This window comes from Fundulus heteroclitus, chromosome 13 (assembly GCF_011125445.2).
Source record: "Fundulus heteroclitus isolate FHET01 chromosome 13, MU-UCD_Fhet_4.1, whole genome shotgun sequence".
In the NCBI taxonomy this organism is placed as follows: domain Eukaryota; kingdom Metazoa; phylum Chordata; class Actinopteri; order Cyprinodontiformes; family Fundulidae; genus Fundulus; species Fundulus heteroclitus.
The window spans coordinates 42,197,946-42,218,846 of NC_046373.1; the positions used below are offsets into that span (position 1 = coordinate 42,197,946).

At 43.2% G+C, this 20,901-nt stretch overlaps 2 protein-coding genes across 3 annotated transcripts; both read right to left on the minus strand.

Annotated features, from left to right (window-relative positions):
- On the minus strand, positions 1-9,299 carry zbtb22b (zinc finger and BTB domain containing 22b). The gene is given in 6 exon segments (XM_036145831.1): positions 1-538; positions 540-1,412; positions 3,062-3,340; positions 3,436-4,167; positions 5,027-5,245; positions 9,094-9,299. Coding segments are annotated over 5 exon segments (2,220 nt in total). The 5' UTR covers positions 5,237-5,245; positions 9,094-9,299; the 3' UTR covers positions 1-412.
- A 2,361-nt stretch (positions 9,300-11,660) lies between these two features.
- Positions 11,661-20,592, minus strand: kifc1 (kinesin family member C1). 2 transcript variants are annotated; one of them, XM_036145832.1, is made up of 17 exons: positions 20,508-20,592; positions 19,460-19,546; positions 19,182-19,278; positions 18,974-19,027; positions 18,816-18,890; positions 17,883-18,081; positions 17,641-17,806; positions 16,689-16,856; positions 16,412-16,525; positions 16,242-16,328; positions 15,943-16,140; positions 15,590-15,754; positions 15,369-15,507; positions 13,625-13,764; positions 13,470-13,543; positions 13,270-13,345; positions 11,661-11,949 (listed from the first exon to the last, which is right to left on the minus strand). In XM_036145832.1, exons 2-17 carry the CDS (start codon positions 19,541-19,543, stop codon positions 11,905-11,907), a joined length of 1,881 nt encoding a protein of 626 aa, XP_036001725.1. In that variant the 5' UTR covers positions 19,544-19,546; positions 20,508-20,592; the 3' UTR covers positions 11,661-11,904. The 2 variants fall into 2 exon arrangements, with proteins under 2 accessions (XP_036001725.1, XP_036001726.1); XM_036145833.1 differs by lacking the exon at positions 20,508-20,592 and adding an exon at positions 20,317-20,495.
- Between the last annotated feature and the right edge of the window lie 309 nt (positions 20,593-20,901).

Genomic DNA, 20,901 nt, shown 5'->3' on the forward strand with positions numbered 1-20,901 from the left:
CAAGAAACCAGCATGGTTCCAGTTCATCTCAGCAAACCCATGTTCCTCCACGGATCGCAGAAAAATTAACCTCAGGAACACCGTAGAATATTTAAACTGACAGCTTATTCTGGGTCGACGGTCCGGTTCTGATGAGGCCACTTTTCAAATCTGTTTGTGCAAAAAACTGAATCGTTTAGGACGAAAGAACCGTGAAACTGAACGACACGCAGAGCAGATCTGAATCTACAGGTCTGATTCACCTGGTGAGACCGACAAAAAGACTTGAACGAAACAGCAGCAGGAGCCAGGAGAACAACCAGAACAACCAGAACCATCAGAACCAGAACAACCAGAACCATCAGAACCAGGAGAACAACCAGAACCACCAGAACCATCAGAACCAGGAGAACTTATGGGACCAGACCCAGCTTTAGGTCACGCTGCTCCCATCTGCGCTGACCTCACACACGTCTTCGTCACAAACCCCCCGGGCCAATCCCAGACCCCCGAAGATCCCTGATCCCGGATCCGGACCCGGACTCTGGGAGCCCCCCCCCCAGCAGCGCCCCTGCGGCGGCGGCGTTGCTGCCATGTTGGCTTCCTCCCACACCAGACCCAGACGCTCCTCCTCCTCCTCCTCTCGGTCCTCCTCCCTGACCTCCGTCGGCTGCAGGCAGGAGGAGGTGGGCGGTGGAGGTGTAATCCGGGCCGTCCTCTCCTCCTCGCCGCCCCGCCTCGCCGCTCGCCCCGCCCTCTCCGGCCTCCGCCGGCCCGCCGCGCCTCTCGCAGTGCGAGCGGTGGCGCATGAAGCTGTCGCGCCACATGAACTTCTTGCCGCAGCCGAGGCAGTCGTAGGGCTTGAGGCCGGTGTGGGTCTTCATGTGCTCCGTCAGGTGGTGCTTCATCTTGAACTTCTTGGCGCAGACGGGGCAGTGGAACGGCCGCAGGTCCAGGTGCATGTTGATGTGCCGGTCCCTCATGCTCTTGTGGGTGAACGTCTTCCCACAGTGACACATGAACACCTTGGTGGTCCCCCCGGAGCCGCCGCCGCCACCGCCTCCGCCCGCGACGCCGCCGCCGCCGCCCGAGCCGTCCGCCCCCAGCCCGGCCTGCAGCTGGACGGCGCCGTGCTCCAGGCCGGGCGCTTTGAAAGAGGCTCCGCCCATCATGCCCAGCGCGGGCGCGGCCGGGTCCAGGGAGAGGCCGGACGCCTGGCTGTAGAGCAGGATCTGGTTCCCCTGCATGTCCAGAGGGAAGAGCTGGGCCCGGGCCGAGGCCGCCGACTGGACCTGACCCAGCAGAGCGGAAACGGCCCGGCTGGTGTTCTGGTTCTGACCCGCGGCGCTGTCATGAAGGTGCTGGGCTAAGGTCTGCTCGATCAGGCTGCCTTCAAACTTGAGGTAGTCCTCCGTCGACTGGCAGTAGTCCACCTGCAGAAACACAGCAGCTCAGATCAGGACCAGAGCGTCAGACGGATTCAGCCCACAGCATGACGCAGCCGCCGCCATGCTTCACTGAGGCCTTCAGGGTTATTAGCGCTCCCAGAATGCTTTGCTGCCTCGGACTCCTGGACTGTAATTTAGAAAACTTGTTCTTCTCTTGTGATTATAAAAATTTTAACTTTAACCTCGGACATCAGGTTGAGTTTTCAACATATTTAAACATTCCACTTACAGCGCCCTGCAAACGTATTCACACCCCTCAAGCTTTTTCATCATTTTCTAATATCAGTCTTAAAAGTGTGGCATGCATTTGTATTCAGTCCTTCTGAATCAACAGCTGAAGCTTTTTTTTACCATTATTTTACACCAAAAGCCAGGATTTTTTTGCCCATTGCTTTAAACTAAACAGCCGAAACTTAATCAGATCAAGCTGATTTAGATTCTCGGTCCACCGGGACATGACAGCCAGGCAGCTGGACTTTACGTGTCCTATTTGTCCCATCAGTGACACTGATGGCGCTGTTAGTGGGATTGTTCTGACTAAAACATCTAGATAGTTGCTTCAAACCGTGTTCAGAGATGAAGAAGCTTTTTTGATGAGAGGAAGAAGAGAAAAAGTCCAGTTGTTTTCTACTTTAGCTAATAATTTTCAGGCCTAGCCACAGATTCTCAAAGTGAGAATTAGGTCTGTACTTTGACTAGGCCATTTGAACACATCAATATGCTTTTATCTAAAGTATCTCAATGTAGCTTTGGTTGTATGTTCAGGGTTCCTTTCCTGCTACCTCCTGGACCTCCACACCATTGCTGTGGAACCTCTAACAGCTTTTCCTCCAGGATTGTTTTTGTATGTAGCTCAATTAATCTTCATATCAACTCAGCTTCCCTGTCCCTGATAAAGAAAAGCATCCCTGCAGTGTACAGCCACTGTCATGTTTCTCCATGGTAATGGTGTGTTCAGGGCGTTAAATGTAAGTTTTCCATGTCGACCTAATAGCCTCACATGACCAGAGGACATTCTGTCGCCCTTTTTCTTGTATCTCCTTCATTGCTTTCAGCAGAAACGCCACATATGTGTTTATACTGAGGTTAAATTAAACCATATTTGTAAATTAAGTGATCTACACTGCAAAAAGAGAACTAAAAATTAGTAAAGTTTTTTCGAAATGAATGTATTTGCCCTTGATTTGAGCAGGTAAATAAGATAATTTGCCAATGGAATGAGTGTTTCTACCCCTAAAATAAGATAATTAGATAGACTGAACTTGAAATAAGATGGACATGAATTTTTCCTATTTTAAGTGCAAAAATCTTATTCCATTGGCAAATAGTCTTATTTACCTGCTTAAATCAAGGGCAAATAGACTCATTTCAAGAAAATTTTACTTATTTTTACTTCTATTTTTGCAGTGTACGTATGAAAAACTACAACAGTTACATTAGATTTCATTTAGGTAAATCAGATTAAAGGGAGCAAAATAAAAAAAAAGGCCACACTTTTCAGATTTTATTTGTAAAAACATTGAAAAACACAAGATTTAGCAGAACTCTGTGGTTGTAACGTGACCAAGCGTGAAAAACTAAAGGCTGTGAACACTTTTGGAGGAGCAACATACCGGCGTTGACTTTGGGCCCACCTGTGAGTCCATGTCGCTCTCCGCCCGGCCCGCCAGCTCTGCCGACAGGCTCCTGATGTTGGAGATGTTGAAGTTGCCTCTCTCCCGCTCTCGGATCAGCTCCATCTCCCTCTCGTCTTCGTCCTCCTCTTCCTCCCCTCCCTCCTCTCCGGACACCACGATCAGGTCGTCGTCCTCCGCCCGTTCCGTCTTCACCACCACCCACTGTTTGCGGGGCATGATGCTGGGCTGGCTGTAGGTGGGACGCTTCTGCAGCGCCACCTCTGACTCCTCCCCGTCCTGCAGGAGGAGAAAAAAGCAACACAGCCGTTATTTATCATAAAAAAAAAAAGAAAATTACTCACAAAGCAGCAAATGGACAAAGAAAAATTTACCTGATAGGAGGAAACCCCAAAGCTGTCGCTGACGCCGACCTCCTGCTCCAGCACTGAGCTCACTTTCTTCCTCCTCCCGCTGCCGCCTCCTCTTCCCCTCTTCCTCTGGTGGTACATCACCTCCTCCTCCTCTTCCTCCGCCTCCTCTTCCTCCTCCTCTATCAGCAGGGCCTCCTCTCCTCCGGATGGGGTGCAGTAGCTCGGGGTGTTGCTGGCTCTGCCTCCATCCAGGGAAGCCCCCCCTGCAGCCGCGCCTCCTCCCAGGAAGCTGCTCCCGTCTCGGGGGCTGAAGTAGTTGGTGCTGCTGGGCGACTGGCTCTCACTCACCGAGGGCCGACTGGACGGCTGGGGGACTCTCTGGGGGTCGTTGGGCTCCACAACCTGCACAGCGTCTGAGCTCCTAGCTCTACTGGTCTCACCAGCTTCACCACCGCTGCTGCTGCTGCTGCACCCGGGATTAGCAGGACCTCCACCCGCTCCATCCTGCGCTCCTCCTCCTCCTCCTCCTCCACCGCCGCCTCCCGCCGCAGCAGCTCGGCCCTCCTTCAGCAGCTCCGTGCATTTGTCCACGATGTGCCACATCTGCAGCACGCTGCCCACCGTGAGGTAGTTGACGATGTCGTCGCGCAGCATCCGCAGCTGGCCGGTGTAGGCGCAGCTCAGGACGCCCTCGAACGCCAGCGGGTCCATCAGCGCAGGGATGGAGACCGTCGACATGTTCTTCAGCAGCACCTGGACCAGGGGACAGGACCAAAACGTCAGAAATACAAACCCTGGATCACTTCTAAAGAGTCAATATGATTGGGAAAAAAAGAATCAATGATTTGTAATTGTTCTAAATTCAATTCAATCTTATTTATATAGCGCCAATTTATGAAACATGATCATCTCAAGGCTCTTTCCAAAGTCAGCTTCCATCAGATCCTCCAGGTTGGTGAGAAAGTTTCCTCTCTAAGGAAACCCAGCAGGTTGCATCAAGTCTCTCCAAGCAGCATTCACTCCTCCTGAAAGAGCGTAGAGCCACAGTGGACAGTCGTCTGCATTGTTGATGGCTTTGCAGCAATCCCTCATACTGAGCATGCATGAAGCGACAGTGGAGAGGAAAACTCCCCTTTAACAGGGAGGAGAACCTCCAGCAGAACCAGAACCAGGCTCAGTGTGAACGCTCATCTGCCTCCACCCACTGGGGCTTAGAGAAGACAGAGCAGAGACACAGAAAGCTCAGAAGCTCACATTGACCCAGGAGTACTTTCTATGTTAGAGAAGACAGAGCAGAGACACAGAAAGCTCAGAAGCTCACATTGACCCAGGAGTACTTTCTATGTTAGATGGTAATAGCGGATGATCTGCCTCCCCTGATGATGTCACAGCTAACAGAACGCCAGACCAGGTGTACCTTCTATGAAGAAACAAAATTATGTAAAAGATTAAATTACAATCAAGCAATGCAAATTGGAGAACAGTAGGAGAACTCAGCAGAGTGAGAGAAATAGACCCTAATCAGAGAAATAAAAATAAGTGTCATGTTTTTCATAATTGACAGAACTACTGAGTTATCGTCTCAGAAGCGCGCCGGGCCAAACTCACCCACCTGGTCATGGAAGTACGGCGAGGAAGCGGCCAGGACGCAGCGGTGGGCCTTGAACACGTGTCCCTGGACGTGGATGGACAGATCGCAGAGACTGCCGTCCTCTCTCTGCCGGTTAAGGCTGTCCAGCACCGAGGTCTGAGCGCTGGGGAAGCTCACCTCCATCACGGATCCACCTGAGCCGCCGCCGCCGCTGCTGCTTCCCACCTCCATGGGAACCGCCTGCATCTGGGATGGAAGGAAAACTTTCAGGCTCCTGGAGCTTGTAGCTAATCCACATCCTCTACACATGTTTACCCCAAAAAACACGAGAATGAGCAACCAGAACAATAAGAGGATCAAAGAGAGTTAAACTCCTGTGTCAGCATTGATTATTTAATTTCCTGCGGGGTACCACAGGGCTTCATTCTTGTACCCTTTACTTTTCTTTCTACCTGCTGCCACTTGAAGCTATCTTTCCATAGGGTTGTTTCACAAACAGAGGATTAAGCCAGGATTTTCCAGGTATTCTGGCTGAATTAAGCGTGAACTCGGTTTCACAAAAGCAGTAACGCATCACTTACCACAGCGATTTATTCTGTGCAGCTAGCCTGCTCCAGACCAGGCTAACAGCCAGGCTAAGTTAATCCTGGTACCTTATCTGTTCAGACAGCGGTCAAACTGATCAGAAACTAAATGGTACATTGCAAAGACGGAACTAAAAGTAAGTCGAATCTTCTTGAAATTAATGTATTTTTTCCTTGATTTAAGCAGGTAAGACTATTTGCCAATGGAATAAGATTTTTATCTATACCATTAATAACATTGTTACTGTTAAACTGTGTTTCTGAAGACTGCTGTTGTTCTAAGTTAGACAGAAAGGCCTTTAATAAACCATTGCATGTGTTGAGGGAATTAAAGTGGCTAATAAAGAGGTAAAGCTGTTGTTAATAAAGTGTTACACCATTTTCCACAATTTCATCAAAATCTAGGGGGCGCTGTTTGCTGCCTTCTCCAGACAAAACATATTTCCCCTCAAGTGCACATAATACGTGATCTTACCACCTGAAAAAGGAAAAATACTTCACAAACCATGAGGCTCAGTGACCTAACTACTGTGCAGGGAAAGAATATTATGTTATTTGATATATTTTATCCTGAATAGGTCATTTCATTGCATATCAGGTATCCTTCATTAACTTCTTTCAGTTTGTTTTAGAGTCTATGCTTAATGTTTTAAACCCAAACAATGTTTGTATTAATCATTAAAATCTGATTTGAGGTGAATATTGTTATATAAAGGCTGTCTGCTAAAAAAGTTTCATCTACTGCTTTACTGCTTCAGGAGTTACTGAAGGGGTCAGTGAAACAGCGCCCTCTACAGTCACAGAATCTGATAGATAAGAAGAAACGCTTTAACCTTTTATGTATTTTTTGCTATATAAGTAGTAGTACAAACAAATGTTTCCCTATATTACGGTGGCCCTGAGGTGCAAACTACTTCAGCAAACTGAAAGCACAATTACAAATCACAAAAGCACTACAACATTAACAAAAACATTACAATATTAACAAAAGCATTACGCTGGTGAAGATTCTCAGTCATCCAGGTCATGGTCATTCTAAAAAGGTTAAAAAACAAAACAACTGGAATTTTTATTTTATTTTTTCAAAGTTTGAACACGTTTCGATTCCTATCCAGAAAGCTTTCTCAATTCAAAATGTATGGAGTAATGTGGAGCTCCAAGCTTTATAGTAGCGCCCAACAAAGGCCTCGTTATGGCTTAGATGACATGCAAATTGAAACAAAAAAGGTCCACCCCTTAGTAATGGGGAGTTGTTAAAGTAAAACGAGCTGTAGAGCAATCAGCAATTTCTTAGGTCTCCCACTGGGACGTACCTCTTCCGTTTTGTTAATGTTGTAGTGCTTTTGCAATTTGTAATTGTGCTTTCTATTTGTTCATGTGAGTGCGATGTGCTTCAATTCCTCATCAGCCTCCATCAGAGGATGGTTTGTAGTTCGGTGCACGCGTCTCATCCTTTGTAGCGTCAGTGAATCTGTGATCCACCTCATGGTCTCCTGAAAAAAGCTGAGGGCAGACATTTACCTGAATTACTTAAACCTGGCTTAACATAGAAGCATCTCCTGAGCCTGGATTGGCCTTCCTGCTTAAAACGAATAAAACCAGGATAATCTGATCACAACAGTTCAGGCCCGGCTTTATCTCTTATCCTGGATCCCTAATTTCTGCTTGTATGAAACAGCCCTCAGACTCTTAATAGTTCATATTCTTATGATTACGGCTGTGGTCGTTTTCTTCTGCAGCGCATTGCTGACTGCTCTGCTTAGGTTGGCTGACGAATCAAAGCTGGACCATCACAGAGCAGAGGCTGACTGCTTTAAACCAGGGATATGTTAATAACTTGCATCCATCCATTATTGACACCAGCTTATTCTTTTTTCATCGGGTGAGAGGCGGGCCACACCCTGGACTGGGTCACCAGTCCATCACAGAGACACGCCACCATGCAAACACACAAGGAAGCTGGAGTATCAGGAGAAAACCCACAAATGCACAGAGAGAACATATCAATTCAATGCAAACAGACCCAGGGCCAGGATTTGAACCAAGAACCTTCCAGCTGCAAGCTAACAAAGCTGACAACTGTCCCACCCTGACAACTTCCATGTTCTCTGCAAATTATAAACGTTCCTGAAAGCAGATGGTTAAATTAATAAAAATGCAGCTCGTTATTTGCAGGTTTTTCTGTCAGCTGAGAATAATGGAGTCTGAAGCAGATTTATGGGTGGAATGAAAGGAGACATGAAGGTAGCGTGTGTGTGAGAGAAGAAAATGCAAAAGACGGGTTAGATGGAGACCAATCCATCCTGAAAGGGAAAAGTAGAAGAAGAACGGAGTCTGAAGCAGCAGCTCTGGACAAAGTTCTTCTTCCTTTAGCCCGGTTCTGGTGATGCACGATGACAGAAGCCAGAGTATCTGAAGAAATCGTGCGTGGGGGGAAAACATTCAACAGGCCACCGCTGGGATTTAAACCCAGGACCATCGCTCGCAACAGCGCCACCATGCTGCAGCCTGTGTGATCGCAAGACCCTCAGAATATATTGGCCAAGATTTTCCAGCCTGCCAAATAGTATTTTGTAATATTGAGATGTAATAATGATAATTTCACAATATATTCTGCAGCCTTAACAATTGCATTTCCATCCCTTTTGCGCCACTAGGCTACAAATTTAAATTAACTCTAAAAAAATTTTAAATTTTTCTTTTTTTTCGAAACTTAAACTGCAACACACCCATTAATATTTTAAGCTTTAGCCATTTATGCTTATTATGGCTTATTTAAGTTTAGTTGAAGAAGCATAATATGTTCTGTTAGATTTACGGTTAAACCAGTTGATGCACTTCACAAGTACTAACCAAAACATTCAGAAACACACTAAGATTTACCTGCAAGACACAATCATTTAATCTAAATCTAAGCTTTATAATGTCTGATAATGATCTGTTTCTCTACATATTTTTATTTTCTCCTGGCAGATCTGATAACGAGGTTGCGAATTGATCAAACATATAAAGAAACTGATCTTTTTCAGCCTTTTGTCAAGTGTTTGGACTAAAAGTTTGATGTTAGAGGTGATTAACATTAAACTGAAATAATCTGCAGATCATCCCTCATGGCAGGACAGTTTCTTTAAGATCAGGTGTTTCCATGTCCTGCAGCCAATTAAGTTCATTTCTGTTGCATGTCATGCATCAGACATCAGATTTATCTAGGTGGCAGCTAGTTTACCAGGTAGACTTCAGGTTCTCCACAGTCAACAACAGCACCGATAACAACACTTTACTGCAGAGTGCATGAGAGAATCTGAACAGAACCCAGAGAGCAGAGCTCCGGGCTGCCGGCGGGTCCTGAGCCGGACTGTCAGCCCGGTTCTGGCCGCAGAAGCGTGAGAAACATCTGTACCGCCGTCAGCCTCCATCGCTCCGTCACAGCTGGTCCCGTTAGCCTGTTAGCCGCGGCTAGCTCGCCCAGCTGAGGCTGAGGCTGCAGCGGCAGGTTCGGCTCACCGTTTCAGTCCCGGCGGCCCGCACACGTCCGGTCCGAGGCGGCGCTGAGGGCAGGAACCGCTGCCAGGTCACCCAGAAGCCGAACTTCCAGGCGCATCGTACCGAACCGCGTCGCCCGTCAGAACCCTGCGGCTGCAGACAGCGACACTGCGCCTTTAAGGCGGCTCCAGACAGGCGAGCCAGACTTTGGCCGACAGAAAAGCTGCTATTTACACCAAGCCTTTAAGAAGCTGGAGTCACCGTGTGAGACATGAAAGTTTAATATTTTTAATATCTGCATTAGAAATAAAAACGTTGAAACCCTGAAACTGTCACACTTAAAACTGCATTTATTTCCATATTCTTAAAGATTTAAACCAGTGGTGTTTTTCTTCATTAACAAATATGTGTCCACTATGAATAAAATCCCAGCGTTTCACCCATATTTCTGCACTTTAATGTGATTATTTTTTATGAAATAATTTCATGAATTATGTCAACGAAGACAAGAGAAATAAAAATCCATCCTGATTTAAATTCTCTATTTAACATGGTTCTGATCCCCGTTGAGAGCAAAAAATAAAAAATAAATAAAATAAAAAAATAAATACATTTAAAAAAATATTTAAAAGCCTGGTAGTGATTACTATAATAAACCCTGAGAATTTAGTTCTCATACCCTTTTGCACCACAAGAACCAAACGCAACACCGAGTTTGTCAAATAAAGCAGGTACAAACATTTACAAACCAGTTAAAGTAGATGGTCAAGAAAGGCAGTTGTAGGGACATAAAATACAAACTAATTGTTAAGTGTCATTAAGAGCAATTGTTAAAACTCAGAAGATTAAAAGTTAAGGTACACAAAATGTTTCTTTAAAAACTCACAAAAGTGTAAATAAAAAGTACATAAGTATCTAAAAAAAAAAAACAGGATTTACATTTTTTTTGTTGGAGCTTACCGTCCTGGTGACACAGTCACAGAAAAACCAGGAAACTAAAAAAGTTTTCTTACAGTAGAAGTGAATGTTCTGATTAATCAGGGTGATGATAAACAAGCATTACGCATTAAAATATGAACGATTTATGATAAAGAGCCTTTGTAAGTGGTTTTGACAGCAAACGGTCTATAAACAAAGTTTTAAAGCTGATAATTAGGAGAAATAAATGGATCTGATATTTTCTCAGAAATAAAATGGTTATTTCATTGCAAGTTAAAAGTTGAACGAACAAGCATTTCATATAGGAGAGCAGTAGGAGAACTCAGCAGAGTGAGACAAATTCATGGACTAGTTTTTCCAGCATCACCCCTGGACAGAATGTTTCCAATTTTGGCGATATTCCTGAGGTGATAAAAGGAAACCCACCCTCACGCATTTCCCTTAAGCAACACAGTATGTTCTAGTCTTTCTAGAATATTAGGATCAACTGTATCAAATGTTGCACTGAGATCTAACACATTTATTCATTTGTAATACCTCCTTAAATAACTTGATTGGGTCAAACAGACAAGTAGAATGTTTAGATTAAGCAAAATTTTTAGATAACTCTGAAAGCTACTGCTTCTAAACAGTTCAAAGACCGACCGGTTCCAAAAATTCCTCCTCCCTCTCTGAGGATGAATTAATCACGTTTGGGAGGATGCCAACGATTTTAGAATCTATTTTATTTAATTTATAAAGAATCCCATAAAGTAATCGCTGCTGAGAGCTGAGGGAATGAATGGAGCAACAGCGTTATGACTAACTCATTTATTTTCTATTCATGAAAAATATGCTGCTCTAACTTTACAAAAGGACCTTTTTATGCAAAACCAAACCTTGACCTTTTTCCAGATTAGGTAGGATTCCTCTAGATGTGTAGAGCACCATTTTCTCTCCAATTTCTTAAATTAATTAAATTAAACCAGGGAGCCAGCTTCATGTGAATAATCATGTTCGTTTTCAAAGGTGCTACATTAGCTAATGCAAAACTCAACAAGGAAGTGACACAATCAACAAAATCATCAAATGACACGTCACTATAGTCCAACATAGCCTTTACAACTAGAACCGTATTGCCATATTATCACAATTACTATCTAAGACAACAGGAAGTGATCCAATATGGCGTTCCTGATTAAAAGCTATAATAATACAGGCAGGTCATGTGACACTGACTGCACACAGAAGAACTTAATTTTACTATTTATAAGACATTTGAAGAGAACTAGTTGCAGCAGAATGATGCTTCATAGCAAAAGGGGAGGATAGGATACTTATGCACACAAGTGTTACATTTTTTGTTTTTAATATTTTTTTCCGCCATTTAATTTCATCAGTTTAGGCCATTTGGAGCAGATCCATCACATAAAACAAAATAAAATTGCAAATACAGGTTGGAATGTAACAAAGGAAGAAACCAGATGGCACAGCTGTAGTAAGTGGATCAGAAGGATAAAGAAATCACTACAACTGCTTTGCTTTTATTCATATTGACAAAAGATGAGGAAAAATAATTAACAATATGGATCTTTTTCCCCCAACAAAACATCAGTGATAGAAAATTAATGTCAAAGCTACAGAGGTAAAAAAAAAAAAAAAAAAAAAAAAAAAAAAAAAAAAAAGAAAAAAAGCTGACAAACAAATATGTACAGGTACAGCTCGGCCAACTTTACAGAGACCGCTGATAAAAACAAAGAATATTAAAAAGCCTGTTGGTGATTAATAGAGGCCCTGAGGATTTACAGAAACTTCACTTTAGCGCCGCAATTAGAGCCAAACGGCAGTAAAGCAGGTAAAAACATTTATTGGGGCAATTACAGAAGTATAAAAAAAGCTCATTTAACAATATAGTTATTTCTTGTTTGAGCTTGCAGTCCCGATGACACAATCGTTCACCTGCAAAATAGAAAACCAAAAATTATAAAAACGGTTTTATGGTAAAAATTAAATATGAATGATTTTTGATGATAAAGAGCCTGAATAAGTGCCGTGTTTGATCAGCAAACTGTCTAAACGAGGTTCTACTCAAATATCCAGGGGATAATTAGGAAACAAGATAAAGATCAGTTCCCGTATTCAAAAAGATTCCTCTGAATAAAAAGTAGCTCAGTGACGCCAATTTAGGAAAAATCTTGGAATTTCCTGAATTCTAAGATGTTTCTTGGAATTTTATCGAGCCTAAGAGCATTTTAAGCAGGAAGACTGTGGAAACAGAGAGAGCTGATTGGCCGATCCACAGAGGAGGAAATTAACACATGAACTTCTTTAACAGTGGAGCAGGAGTTGTGGAGTTTGTCCTGTTACCGGCGGGTTGCCAGTTCGATCCCCGGCTCAGACTGTCTCAGCTGTTGTGTCCTTGGGCAAGACTTTTGACCCGCACTGCCAATGTTTGGCCTTCTTCTGGGAGCACATTTGTTTTTTCTCCTTACATCATCAACCAATCACAGCTCTTAAAAGTCAACCACGCCTCCTCACTAAGAAACATTTGTCTCTTTACTCAGAGTCGCTCTCAGCAGCGTCTGAATCGATCTGGAGCTAAAGTCCCTAGGTAGGAATTTTTAGGCTAAGGTATGAGTTCTCTGGGAATCTTTGAGAATACGGGCACTGTTTTTTCTTCAGAAATAAAAAGTTTATGTAATTTCACAGGGTGCTTGCTCTTTTTCCAAATTAAAATTCCAGACTTTTTCCAGACTTTTTTTAAAACCGATATTTTTTTCCCAAGACCTTAACTTTATGTACTTGTATACTTGTGTGCCTACTGCCTACTTCATTGGTTGAGATTATACAAACTGTTTATTAGAAATGTTAATTTTTATAGGCTAGTATTCAATGAACAAATGCATTATTCACAGTAAATTATGCTTTTACTGATGAAAACGTTTCAAAACATGAAAATCACAAGTACATGAATTTCACATCAAACAAGTGTTTGATTCCATTAGGCTAATACAGTACGTGACCAGTTAGTAAAATTATAGTTTTATAGCCTACCTTCCTATTTCTCATTTCACAATGCCTTTGAGCATACTGTAAAATTCTACCATACATTTTTTCCCCCATACTTTATTAAGACTTTCACACAAAATTCAAGACTTTTCAAGGTCTGGAAAACAGTGTTTCAAAATTCCATACTTATTAAGACTTTCAAGACTTGCGCAAGCACCCTGTTTCATTATAAATATCGTAGAGTCGCGTTAACAGACAGATTTCACCGACCTTGCTGGCAAACCTCAGAGAGTTGAGGGTTTCCCCAAAGCTCTCCGGCTCCGGAGAGACGTTCACAAACATTAACCTGGAGAGAGAAAAGTTAAAGTTAGAAGCTGCTCTCCCTCTGGTGTGTCTCAGCAACAGTATTTATTCCTCTTCAGTTAACGTCTGTTTTAATGTTTTAATGTCCTAAAGCGGCGAGGACTCACGTCTTGCTGTTTCCTCCGAGGCAGTTCTGCAGCAGGTAGGTCAGCTTGGAGTTCCTGTAGGGAACGTGGCTCTCCTGAAACAGTTTCAGACACAGAATGAGCGCCGGCTCGACTCCTGGATGAATGAGGTTGGTTTTATTTCAGGGCTCACAGACCTTGTTGGCCAGAGAAGTGATGACGATGCCCAGGTTGGACAAGGAGCTGTTGATGGACGTCATCTCCTTGAATCTCTCCCCCTGAGACTGGCTCTTCACCATCCTCTCACTGCCGGCCAGGTCCACCAGGCAAAGCGTGGCTGAACACATGGAGACCAGAGGATCCGTCAGGAAAATGTTCACAACACTAAAACAATTCTACGCTACAACTAGAACCCAATAAGCTGGGATCTGATTTCTGTTTTTATTTTAAGTTTTGACTCATAATACTAATGTCAGTCGATTCCTCGTAGCACGTTTGTTGGTTTGATTGCTTTTCAGTTTTCATTTGTACGGCAACCTTGAGTTACAAAGGTGTTTCTAAATAAAAATTTAATGTTATTCATATTTCTCTTTAATAATTAGAATATGTAGACGTGAGAAAATGATCTCCTTTTAAACCTTTAGGTATTTATACCAGGAGCAGAAGCTGCAACAAATGGGGAAAAAGGTTTGAGATTTTAAAGTTTTTAGGATCTTATAGTAGAAATAAGCGCAGTTAGAATTGCTAGTATTACTAAATAGTGATTTTATAGATTTGTTGAGGATTTAACGCGATCAGTCCAGAATGAACACCAGCTTCAGGCATAAAACTTTTCACCCATCCTTGTGTTCTTTGAGCCGAGCACCGATTCTCTATATTTAAAAATGTAAATCCTTGTCTAAACTAACGTTTCAAAAAGGATGCCGGCTTTTCCAAATGCAGAACCTTTGATGGTAAAGACTGAAAGCTCAAAGGGACCAAAGAGAGAAACTGTTTTCTAACATTTTCAGCATCGTTCCATCTACTGAGCGCCTGCCTCACTTTGAGTCTTAATGAACCGAAGAGAAAAATCAGATGTTCTGGGATGCAGGAGAAAAATATTATTTTTAAAGAATTTCTTACATCTTTCTGCTTCCACTGACCTGAACTGTAAACCTTCCTTATGGTGAAAACAGCTAAATTATCTTTTCCCCTCAGTAACAGCTTCCCCACAGGACACTGGGGCTCCATCTAAACACCTTTATAGAGCCAGGACTCTTTATCCAAATCAGAAGTGTCGCCTTGATCAGATCTGTCTGAATAGTGCAGTCAGTGAGGAGGGAGGTAAGAAAAGTAGCCTGAAGGTTCCCTCCAGCAGCCAGGAACTCCACAGCGTCACTTACAGGCGCCAACAGGCCTTACGGTATCCCATAATCCTTTGCTAACATGACATATCAGCACAGCCCACCTGACAAAAATCAATGAAAAAGTCCAGATAGAAGAGAGCGCTCACTTTGTAGTTCATTTTCAGAGGCTTTTAGGCCCGGATTTTTACTTGCATTCTGTGTGTTTCTGTAAAGTAACAACCTCAGAGTTAAAGGCCGTCTGAATTCAGCGCAGCAGTCTGAGGCTCATTTCCTTCCCATGATGGAGTTCTGACTCCATGAAAGGTCCAGGAACAGGAGCTAGAAGCTGTTATTCTGATGGAGCCTGTTACTACGACCTGGTGGCATGTAGGTACGATGCATTCAGTGACTGTAGAATCTGTGAGCTCTGAACGGCTGATCACTGGTCATTGCTAATCAATTAAAAAACCCCGACTATTTCAGTTATTGTCCACTTTCTAAACGCCTCTCCAGAGTTCTGCTTTACATCTGCAGCAATAGCAGACTGTACTCCAGTCAACATTTATATTTTAGCACAAATGAAGCCAACGCTACATTTATGTGACCCAACACTCACATTTGCATTTGATGTCCCTGCCAGCGTTCACTCCTTCGATCTGCAGCTGAAAGACGGAGTGGGAGCGTGACGAGCGGTCGTTCTGGGCGGTCTGGGCCGTGGAGCGGTTCTGTTTGGCCAAAGCGATCAGACCAAGAACCTACGAGAGAAAATAAATACGCAAAAATGATTTTCTGTAAGGTTTAACATTTCACGGTGTGAAACCAGGAGCAGAGCCGTACCTGATCCTCGGTGTAGACCTTTTCGTAGGTCAGGTTGGTGACGGTCACCTCGTTGTTGGAGGACTTTCGGATCTCGTGTTCGGGCCTCTTGCTGGTCTTGCCGGTGTACAGGAGGTCCCGCAGGGTCTCGTTGTAGATTTCCACAAAGCTGGCAGTGAAGGTGAACTGAGACGAAGATGGAAACGGTTAATCAAACATTCGCCATGATGTCGTCTGCTTTGAGGAAAGGTTTCAATCGTTTGTTTAGAGTTCAGGAGGAAAAGCACAGATTTATACTTCAGACCAAAGTGACTGTAGAAGTAACTCAGCTTTAATCTAACTTATCGTCTGAATAAATGATGATCCTGACCAACCTGCCAGCCTTGTGACTGCAGCTTCGCTCCGGCTCTGAAGATTTGCGTCACGGCTCTGGGGATGACGCCCCTGGTGTCGTCCACCTCCTCTCCCTCCATGGTGTAGGTTTTCCCACTCCCCGTCTGGCCGTAGGCAAAGCAGCAGACGTTGTATCCGTCCAGAGCCGACTGCACCAGCAGCGAGATCTCGTCAAAGATCTGAAAAAACATCATTTCTATGAAGCTTTCCACTAAAAACAGAAAAAAAAAAAAAAACTACAGCAGCTGTTCTAAATGAGCGGAGCTTCCTTATTATTCACCTCCCGCTGCGAAGCCTGGGGGCCGAACACCCGGTCAAAGCTGAAGTGATAATTCTTCTGGGTTTCTGCGGTTTTACCCGTATGAGACTGTAAGGCAGGAAGAGAAAAACCAGCTCAGAATATTTTTTATTGGCATCCTGATAGGCGGCAGAACCTCGGCACATTCTCACCTCCTCGCTTTTGGCCAGCATTATGGACTTGTCGTCGCTGGCTGCCAGCTGGATGTGCTTACTCAGACCACCGTCGTCCAGCGGACGGACTCTACAGAACACCCTGATGTTACCCTGCGACACAAAAGTGTTTCAGATCAAATCAACAGATGCTAACAGCTCAACCTGGTTAATAATCAGAGATAAAAACAGCTCCACTAGTCATCCAGAGGTTTTTTTAGCCTCTAAAGGCCGACCTCTGGACCAGGAGGAGCGGCGTCACCGTGCAGCGACCCACCTTCAGCTCCTGGATGGTGTTGTGGAGCCGCCGGCGCTCCATCTCCCCGGCGTGAAGCTCGTCCCTCTGCTCCGCCACCGTCTCCTTCAGAGAGCACACTTCTTCTTCTGTGTCTTTCAGGGTGGCCTGCAGCCGGGCCATTGTTGATTCCTGCACAGACAGCTTCATCTGCAGAGGAAAATTAAACAGTTACACCCTCTGATCAGGTCTGATTGTTAGTAGGGCTGAACGATTTTGGAAAATAATCTAATTGCGATTTTTTTTCTTAATATTGCGATTTATTTTTCCAGTTTAATTTATCATGTCTTTTTAAACATATACAAACAACAAATCATTTTGTTTTCTCGCTATGTAGATCAGGTGCTAAAAGAGCCACAGCATCTAAACTCAGAGCAGAAATGATTGCGTTCTGCCTACAATATATTTCAACCAAAATTGCAATTTTGACTTTTCTCTACATTAACCACAAGCAACAAAAATGGCCTCTAAATAAAGATGTTTGTAAACAAGGACTATTTAAAACAAGAACTTTCAATGTTTCTATTAATCAGAATATTATTCAAGAGAACAGCTTTTAGTTGATTTGGACATCAATCCTTGTTGAACATAAAGTGAAACCAACAAACATGTTTATGTTTTAAACTGATTGACCTGTACTTAATGCTATGTATGATTATATAAACTCTAAAACAAGTAATAAAATTAGATTATCTCACTGCTGCAACTGTCTTCGCTTCCATGTGGAGGCAAACCCACTTTAAACATTTTACCAACACCTAATGGACGTGTCTAATTCCATAATTGTTACATAGCCAAAAATTGCAGACTCAGCGATTTGGAAATTGCGTTTTTCTAAATCGCGATTATATTGAAAATGCGATTAATTGTTCAGCCCTAGTTGTTAGTAACTCATCTGTTAGCAGCTCTGACCCGTTTAGAACCAGACTCTCACCTTCAGAGTCTGCAGCTCCGTCTCCTGGCTCTCCCGCAGAGTCTCAACCACTTTGTATTTCTGCTCTAGATTGGCGAGCTCCTTCTGAAGAAGGTTCTTCTCACTCGACACTTTCTCCAATTCATTCTGGACTCCAGACAGCCTCTGCAGCTCCCTCTCGTACTCACTGCACACCAAAGAACAAAGAAAAGTCAGCAGCCCTTCATCTACGTCGTTTAGCGTCGTGGCTGAGCCGCTCCTACCTAAGTTTCATCTTCTGACTCTCGACTTTTCTCTCCAGTTCAGCCATCCTGGTTTGACTTTGAGCTACGGAGGCCTTCATCGCCTCGTTCTCCTCGTTCACAGACTTGACCTTGGTCTGGTAGGTGCGGAGCTTTCCCTCCATGTCGGTGACTTTACCCTTCAGGTCCCATGGCTGACGGCGACCGCCTCCAGTCACACCTACACACAGCAGCTTCATAAGTCTTTTAAAATTTTACAAACACAATAAACTGTGACTTATTTAACTTAGCATCTCGTTTTATAGTCCCTATAAGTGGAATTGTGAATAAAGTTTACTGATTGGTCAAGGATTTCAGAGCTTAAACTAAAAGCTGTTGGGCTGTTTCAACATTTTTTTCTCCTTAAAGAAATCATCTGAACAAGGTTATGACTATTGTGCGTTCAGCTTGGATAAAAATCCTTTTCCATCTACACTGCAAAAAGGGACTAATAGTAAGTAAATTTTTCTTGAAATTAGTATATTTTTCCTTGATCTGAGCAGCAAAATAAGACTATTTGCCAATGGAATAAGTATTTTACCCCTAAAATAAGATAATTAGATATTCTGCGCTTGAAATAAGAAAATGGACATGAATTTTATTCCATTGGCAAATAGTCTTAGTTACCTGCTCAAATCAAGGAAAAAGACATTAATTATAATAATTTTTTATTTATTTTTAGTTCCTTTTTTTTGCAGTGTATCAAAAACTATTTCTACTCATAAATTAATGTTGTTTACACAAATAAATAAAGAGAACTTGGATAATCTCGTCTCACCATCTCCACCATAATGGAACTGCAGATCTTTTGCTGCAAACACTGAATCCAACCCCCCCCCCCCCCCCCCCCCCCCCCCCCCCCCCCCCCCCCAGAACCTTCCCTGTTAAAGTGAACTATAATGAACGGTTTCTCACTGGGTTTAGCTGCGGGTGGTTGTCTGATGCTGGCTGCTTTCGGGGCAGCAGAAGCTGCAGCCGGCTTCAGGACACCTAACAGAACAACATTACACTCAGACACGTTCCATCAAAACCACCAGGTAGTGTAAACACTGAGTTACTACAGCATGTCTCACCTCTGGACGGAGCAGCAGCCACAGTGGCAGCTCCTGCACCTCTGACTGGCCGATCTGTTGGAGAAAAACACAAAATAAAAATAAAAACAAAAACGAAATGAAAAGAAATACACGATCTGATCAGATGTTCTGTCATCCCTGGTGCTACAACTAAAGTTCCAAACATATGAGATTCTCCAGGTCCAGAAGCGATAAAAACACAACGTACACAGAGGAGCTCTGGCTGCAGCAGCCGGAGGTCGCTTGTCTCCGATCACCGTTGCAGCTGCTTGAGGTTTCTGAGGCTCATCTTTACGGAGTTTCTTCTGCAAAAACACATGAAGACAGCAAATAGTGGCGTCAGTGACACAGATTCTGGGTTCTATACCAGAAAATGGAAACGTTCCTACACCACCTTAGGAGCACTGACAAAGAAAAACACGCTAATGTTGTAGGAGGCCTTTTATTATTATTATTATTATTATTATTATTATTATTATTACAAACCTTCACAGGAGCCATATCCTGGGAATTTTCAGAGCTGCTGCTGGTGAGAACCCTCTTTGCTGACATGACTGGGAGGCGGGACATGATCTGAGGGCAGACGAACAATAAATGGTCAAAAAAACAACATTAAAGGAAGAGAAATGACAGGTCACAACTTGACATGTACCATTTACAAAGTTTATTTTCTCTAATTATCGTTGAAACTGATTGTGATTGAAACTGTATTTTCAATCACACTGTTCTAAATCCCTTCTGTTAAAGTGAAGTGGTGCACTGAGTAAAAGCCACACTCTGAACTGTTTTTCTTTTTCTTACAACAAAGACATATTTGGGATTTTTCCATGTCACAATAGCCTGAATAGTTATGGTGTAGAAACTTAAGAGCACCGCCCATCACTGTTGAGGTAAAAAAAATACAAATAAACATGCCGTTTTCCTGACCTAAAATAAACCTCTTTAACAATAAAATCCCACAGCGAAAGTTTTGATTCATTTACCCAAACAAAACTATAAATATATACAAGTCATACTTTGAAACAATGATGTTTATATTGCACAGATATACAAGTCACCGTTAAAAATGCACAATCAAAACACAGCATAGGACTAAGCATATTATATGCGTTTATCATAACGTTACCCAGAGATCAAGCAAACTAAATTAGCTTAAAAAACGAGAATAACATGTTTAATCGCGATAACTCGGTCCGCTCCACCAGGATTTGGGAACCAGTGTAGCTTAAATGGTTTGTCGAGGCAGAACACACGTTATTGTAAAATAAACCGTGTTTTTTACATGAGTTAAATCATAGCAAAAAAAAAACATTTTTAATTTGATCTGCCTCCAAATACCTTACCCGTCTAATCCATCGTGAATTAACTGCCAACGTCCGCGTTGTCGCTGAACTGAACTTGTTTTAGCTCGAGTTTACAACTATAAACTGTTTCGTTAAATCACAAAACTACGATAAAAAAATGTTTGACGATGAATTCCAGACCACTGATCGACAAATAAGAGGATTAAAAATTATATATTAACAACAAATACCTTAAAATAAATGTGCGGTCCCTTCGGCCGTCTTATCCGCAGTCTTGTCCGTTTGAATTTGAAATCTAAATGTTTTGGGGGACGGTGATTGGCCGAGAACGCCTAAACCCCGCCCCCATTGGGGTGGATGTTTGTTATAGCTCACTGGCTGTCTTGCGTGGGCGGGACACACACTGCTCATACTAAACTCCGCTCAAACGGCAAACGCCAGCTACAAATGAAGCATTTCCCCCTCTAAATTTATTTTTATGAATCTATTGTTCTCCAGGGTTTCATAGAAGGTGCAGAAAATGATCACATTTTTAAACATTTTCCCCGGTCTGGTCACGCTTAAGGAGGCAAAAACAGAAATAAGAAAATAATGTTGGCGCTCTTTTCCAATTCAATTCTGAAA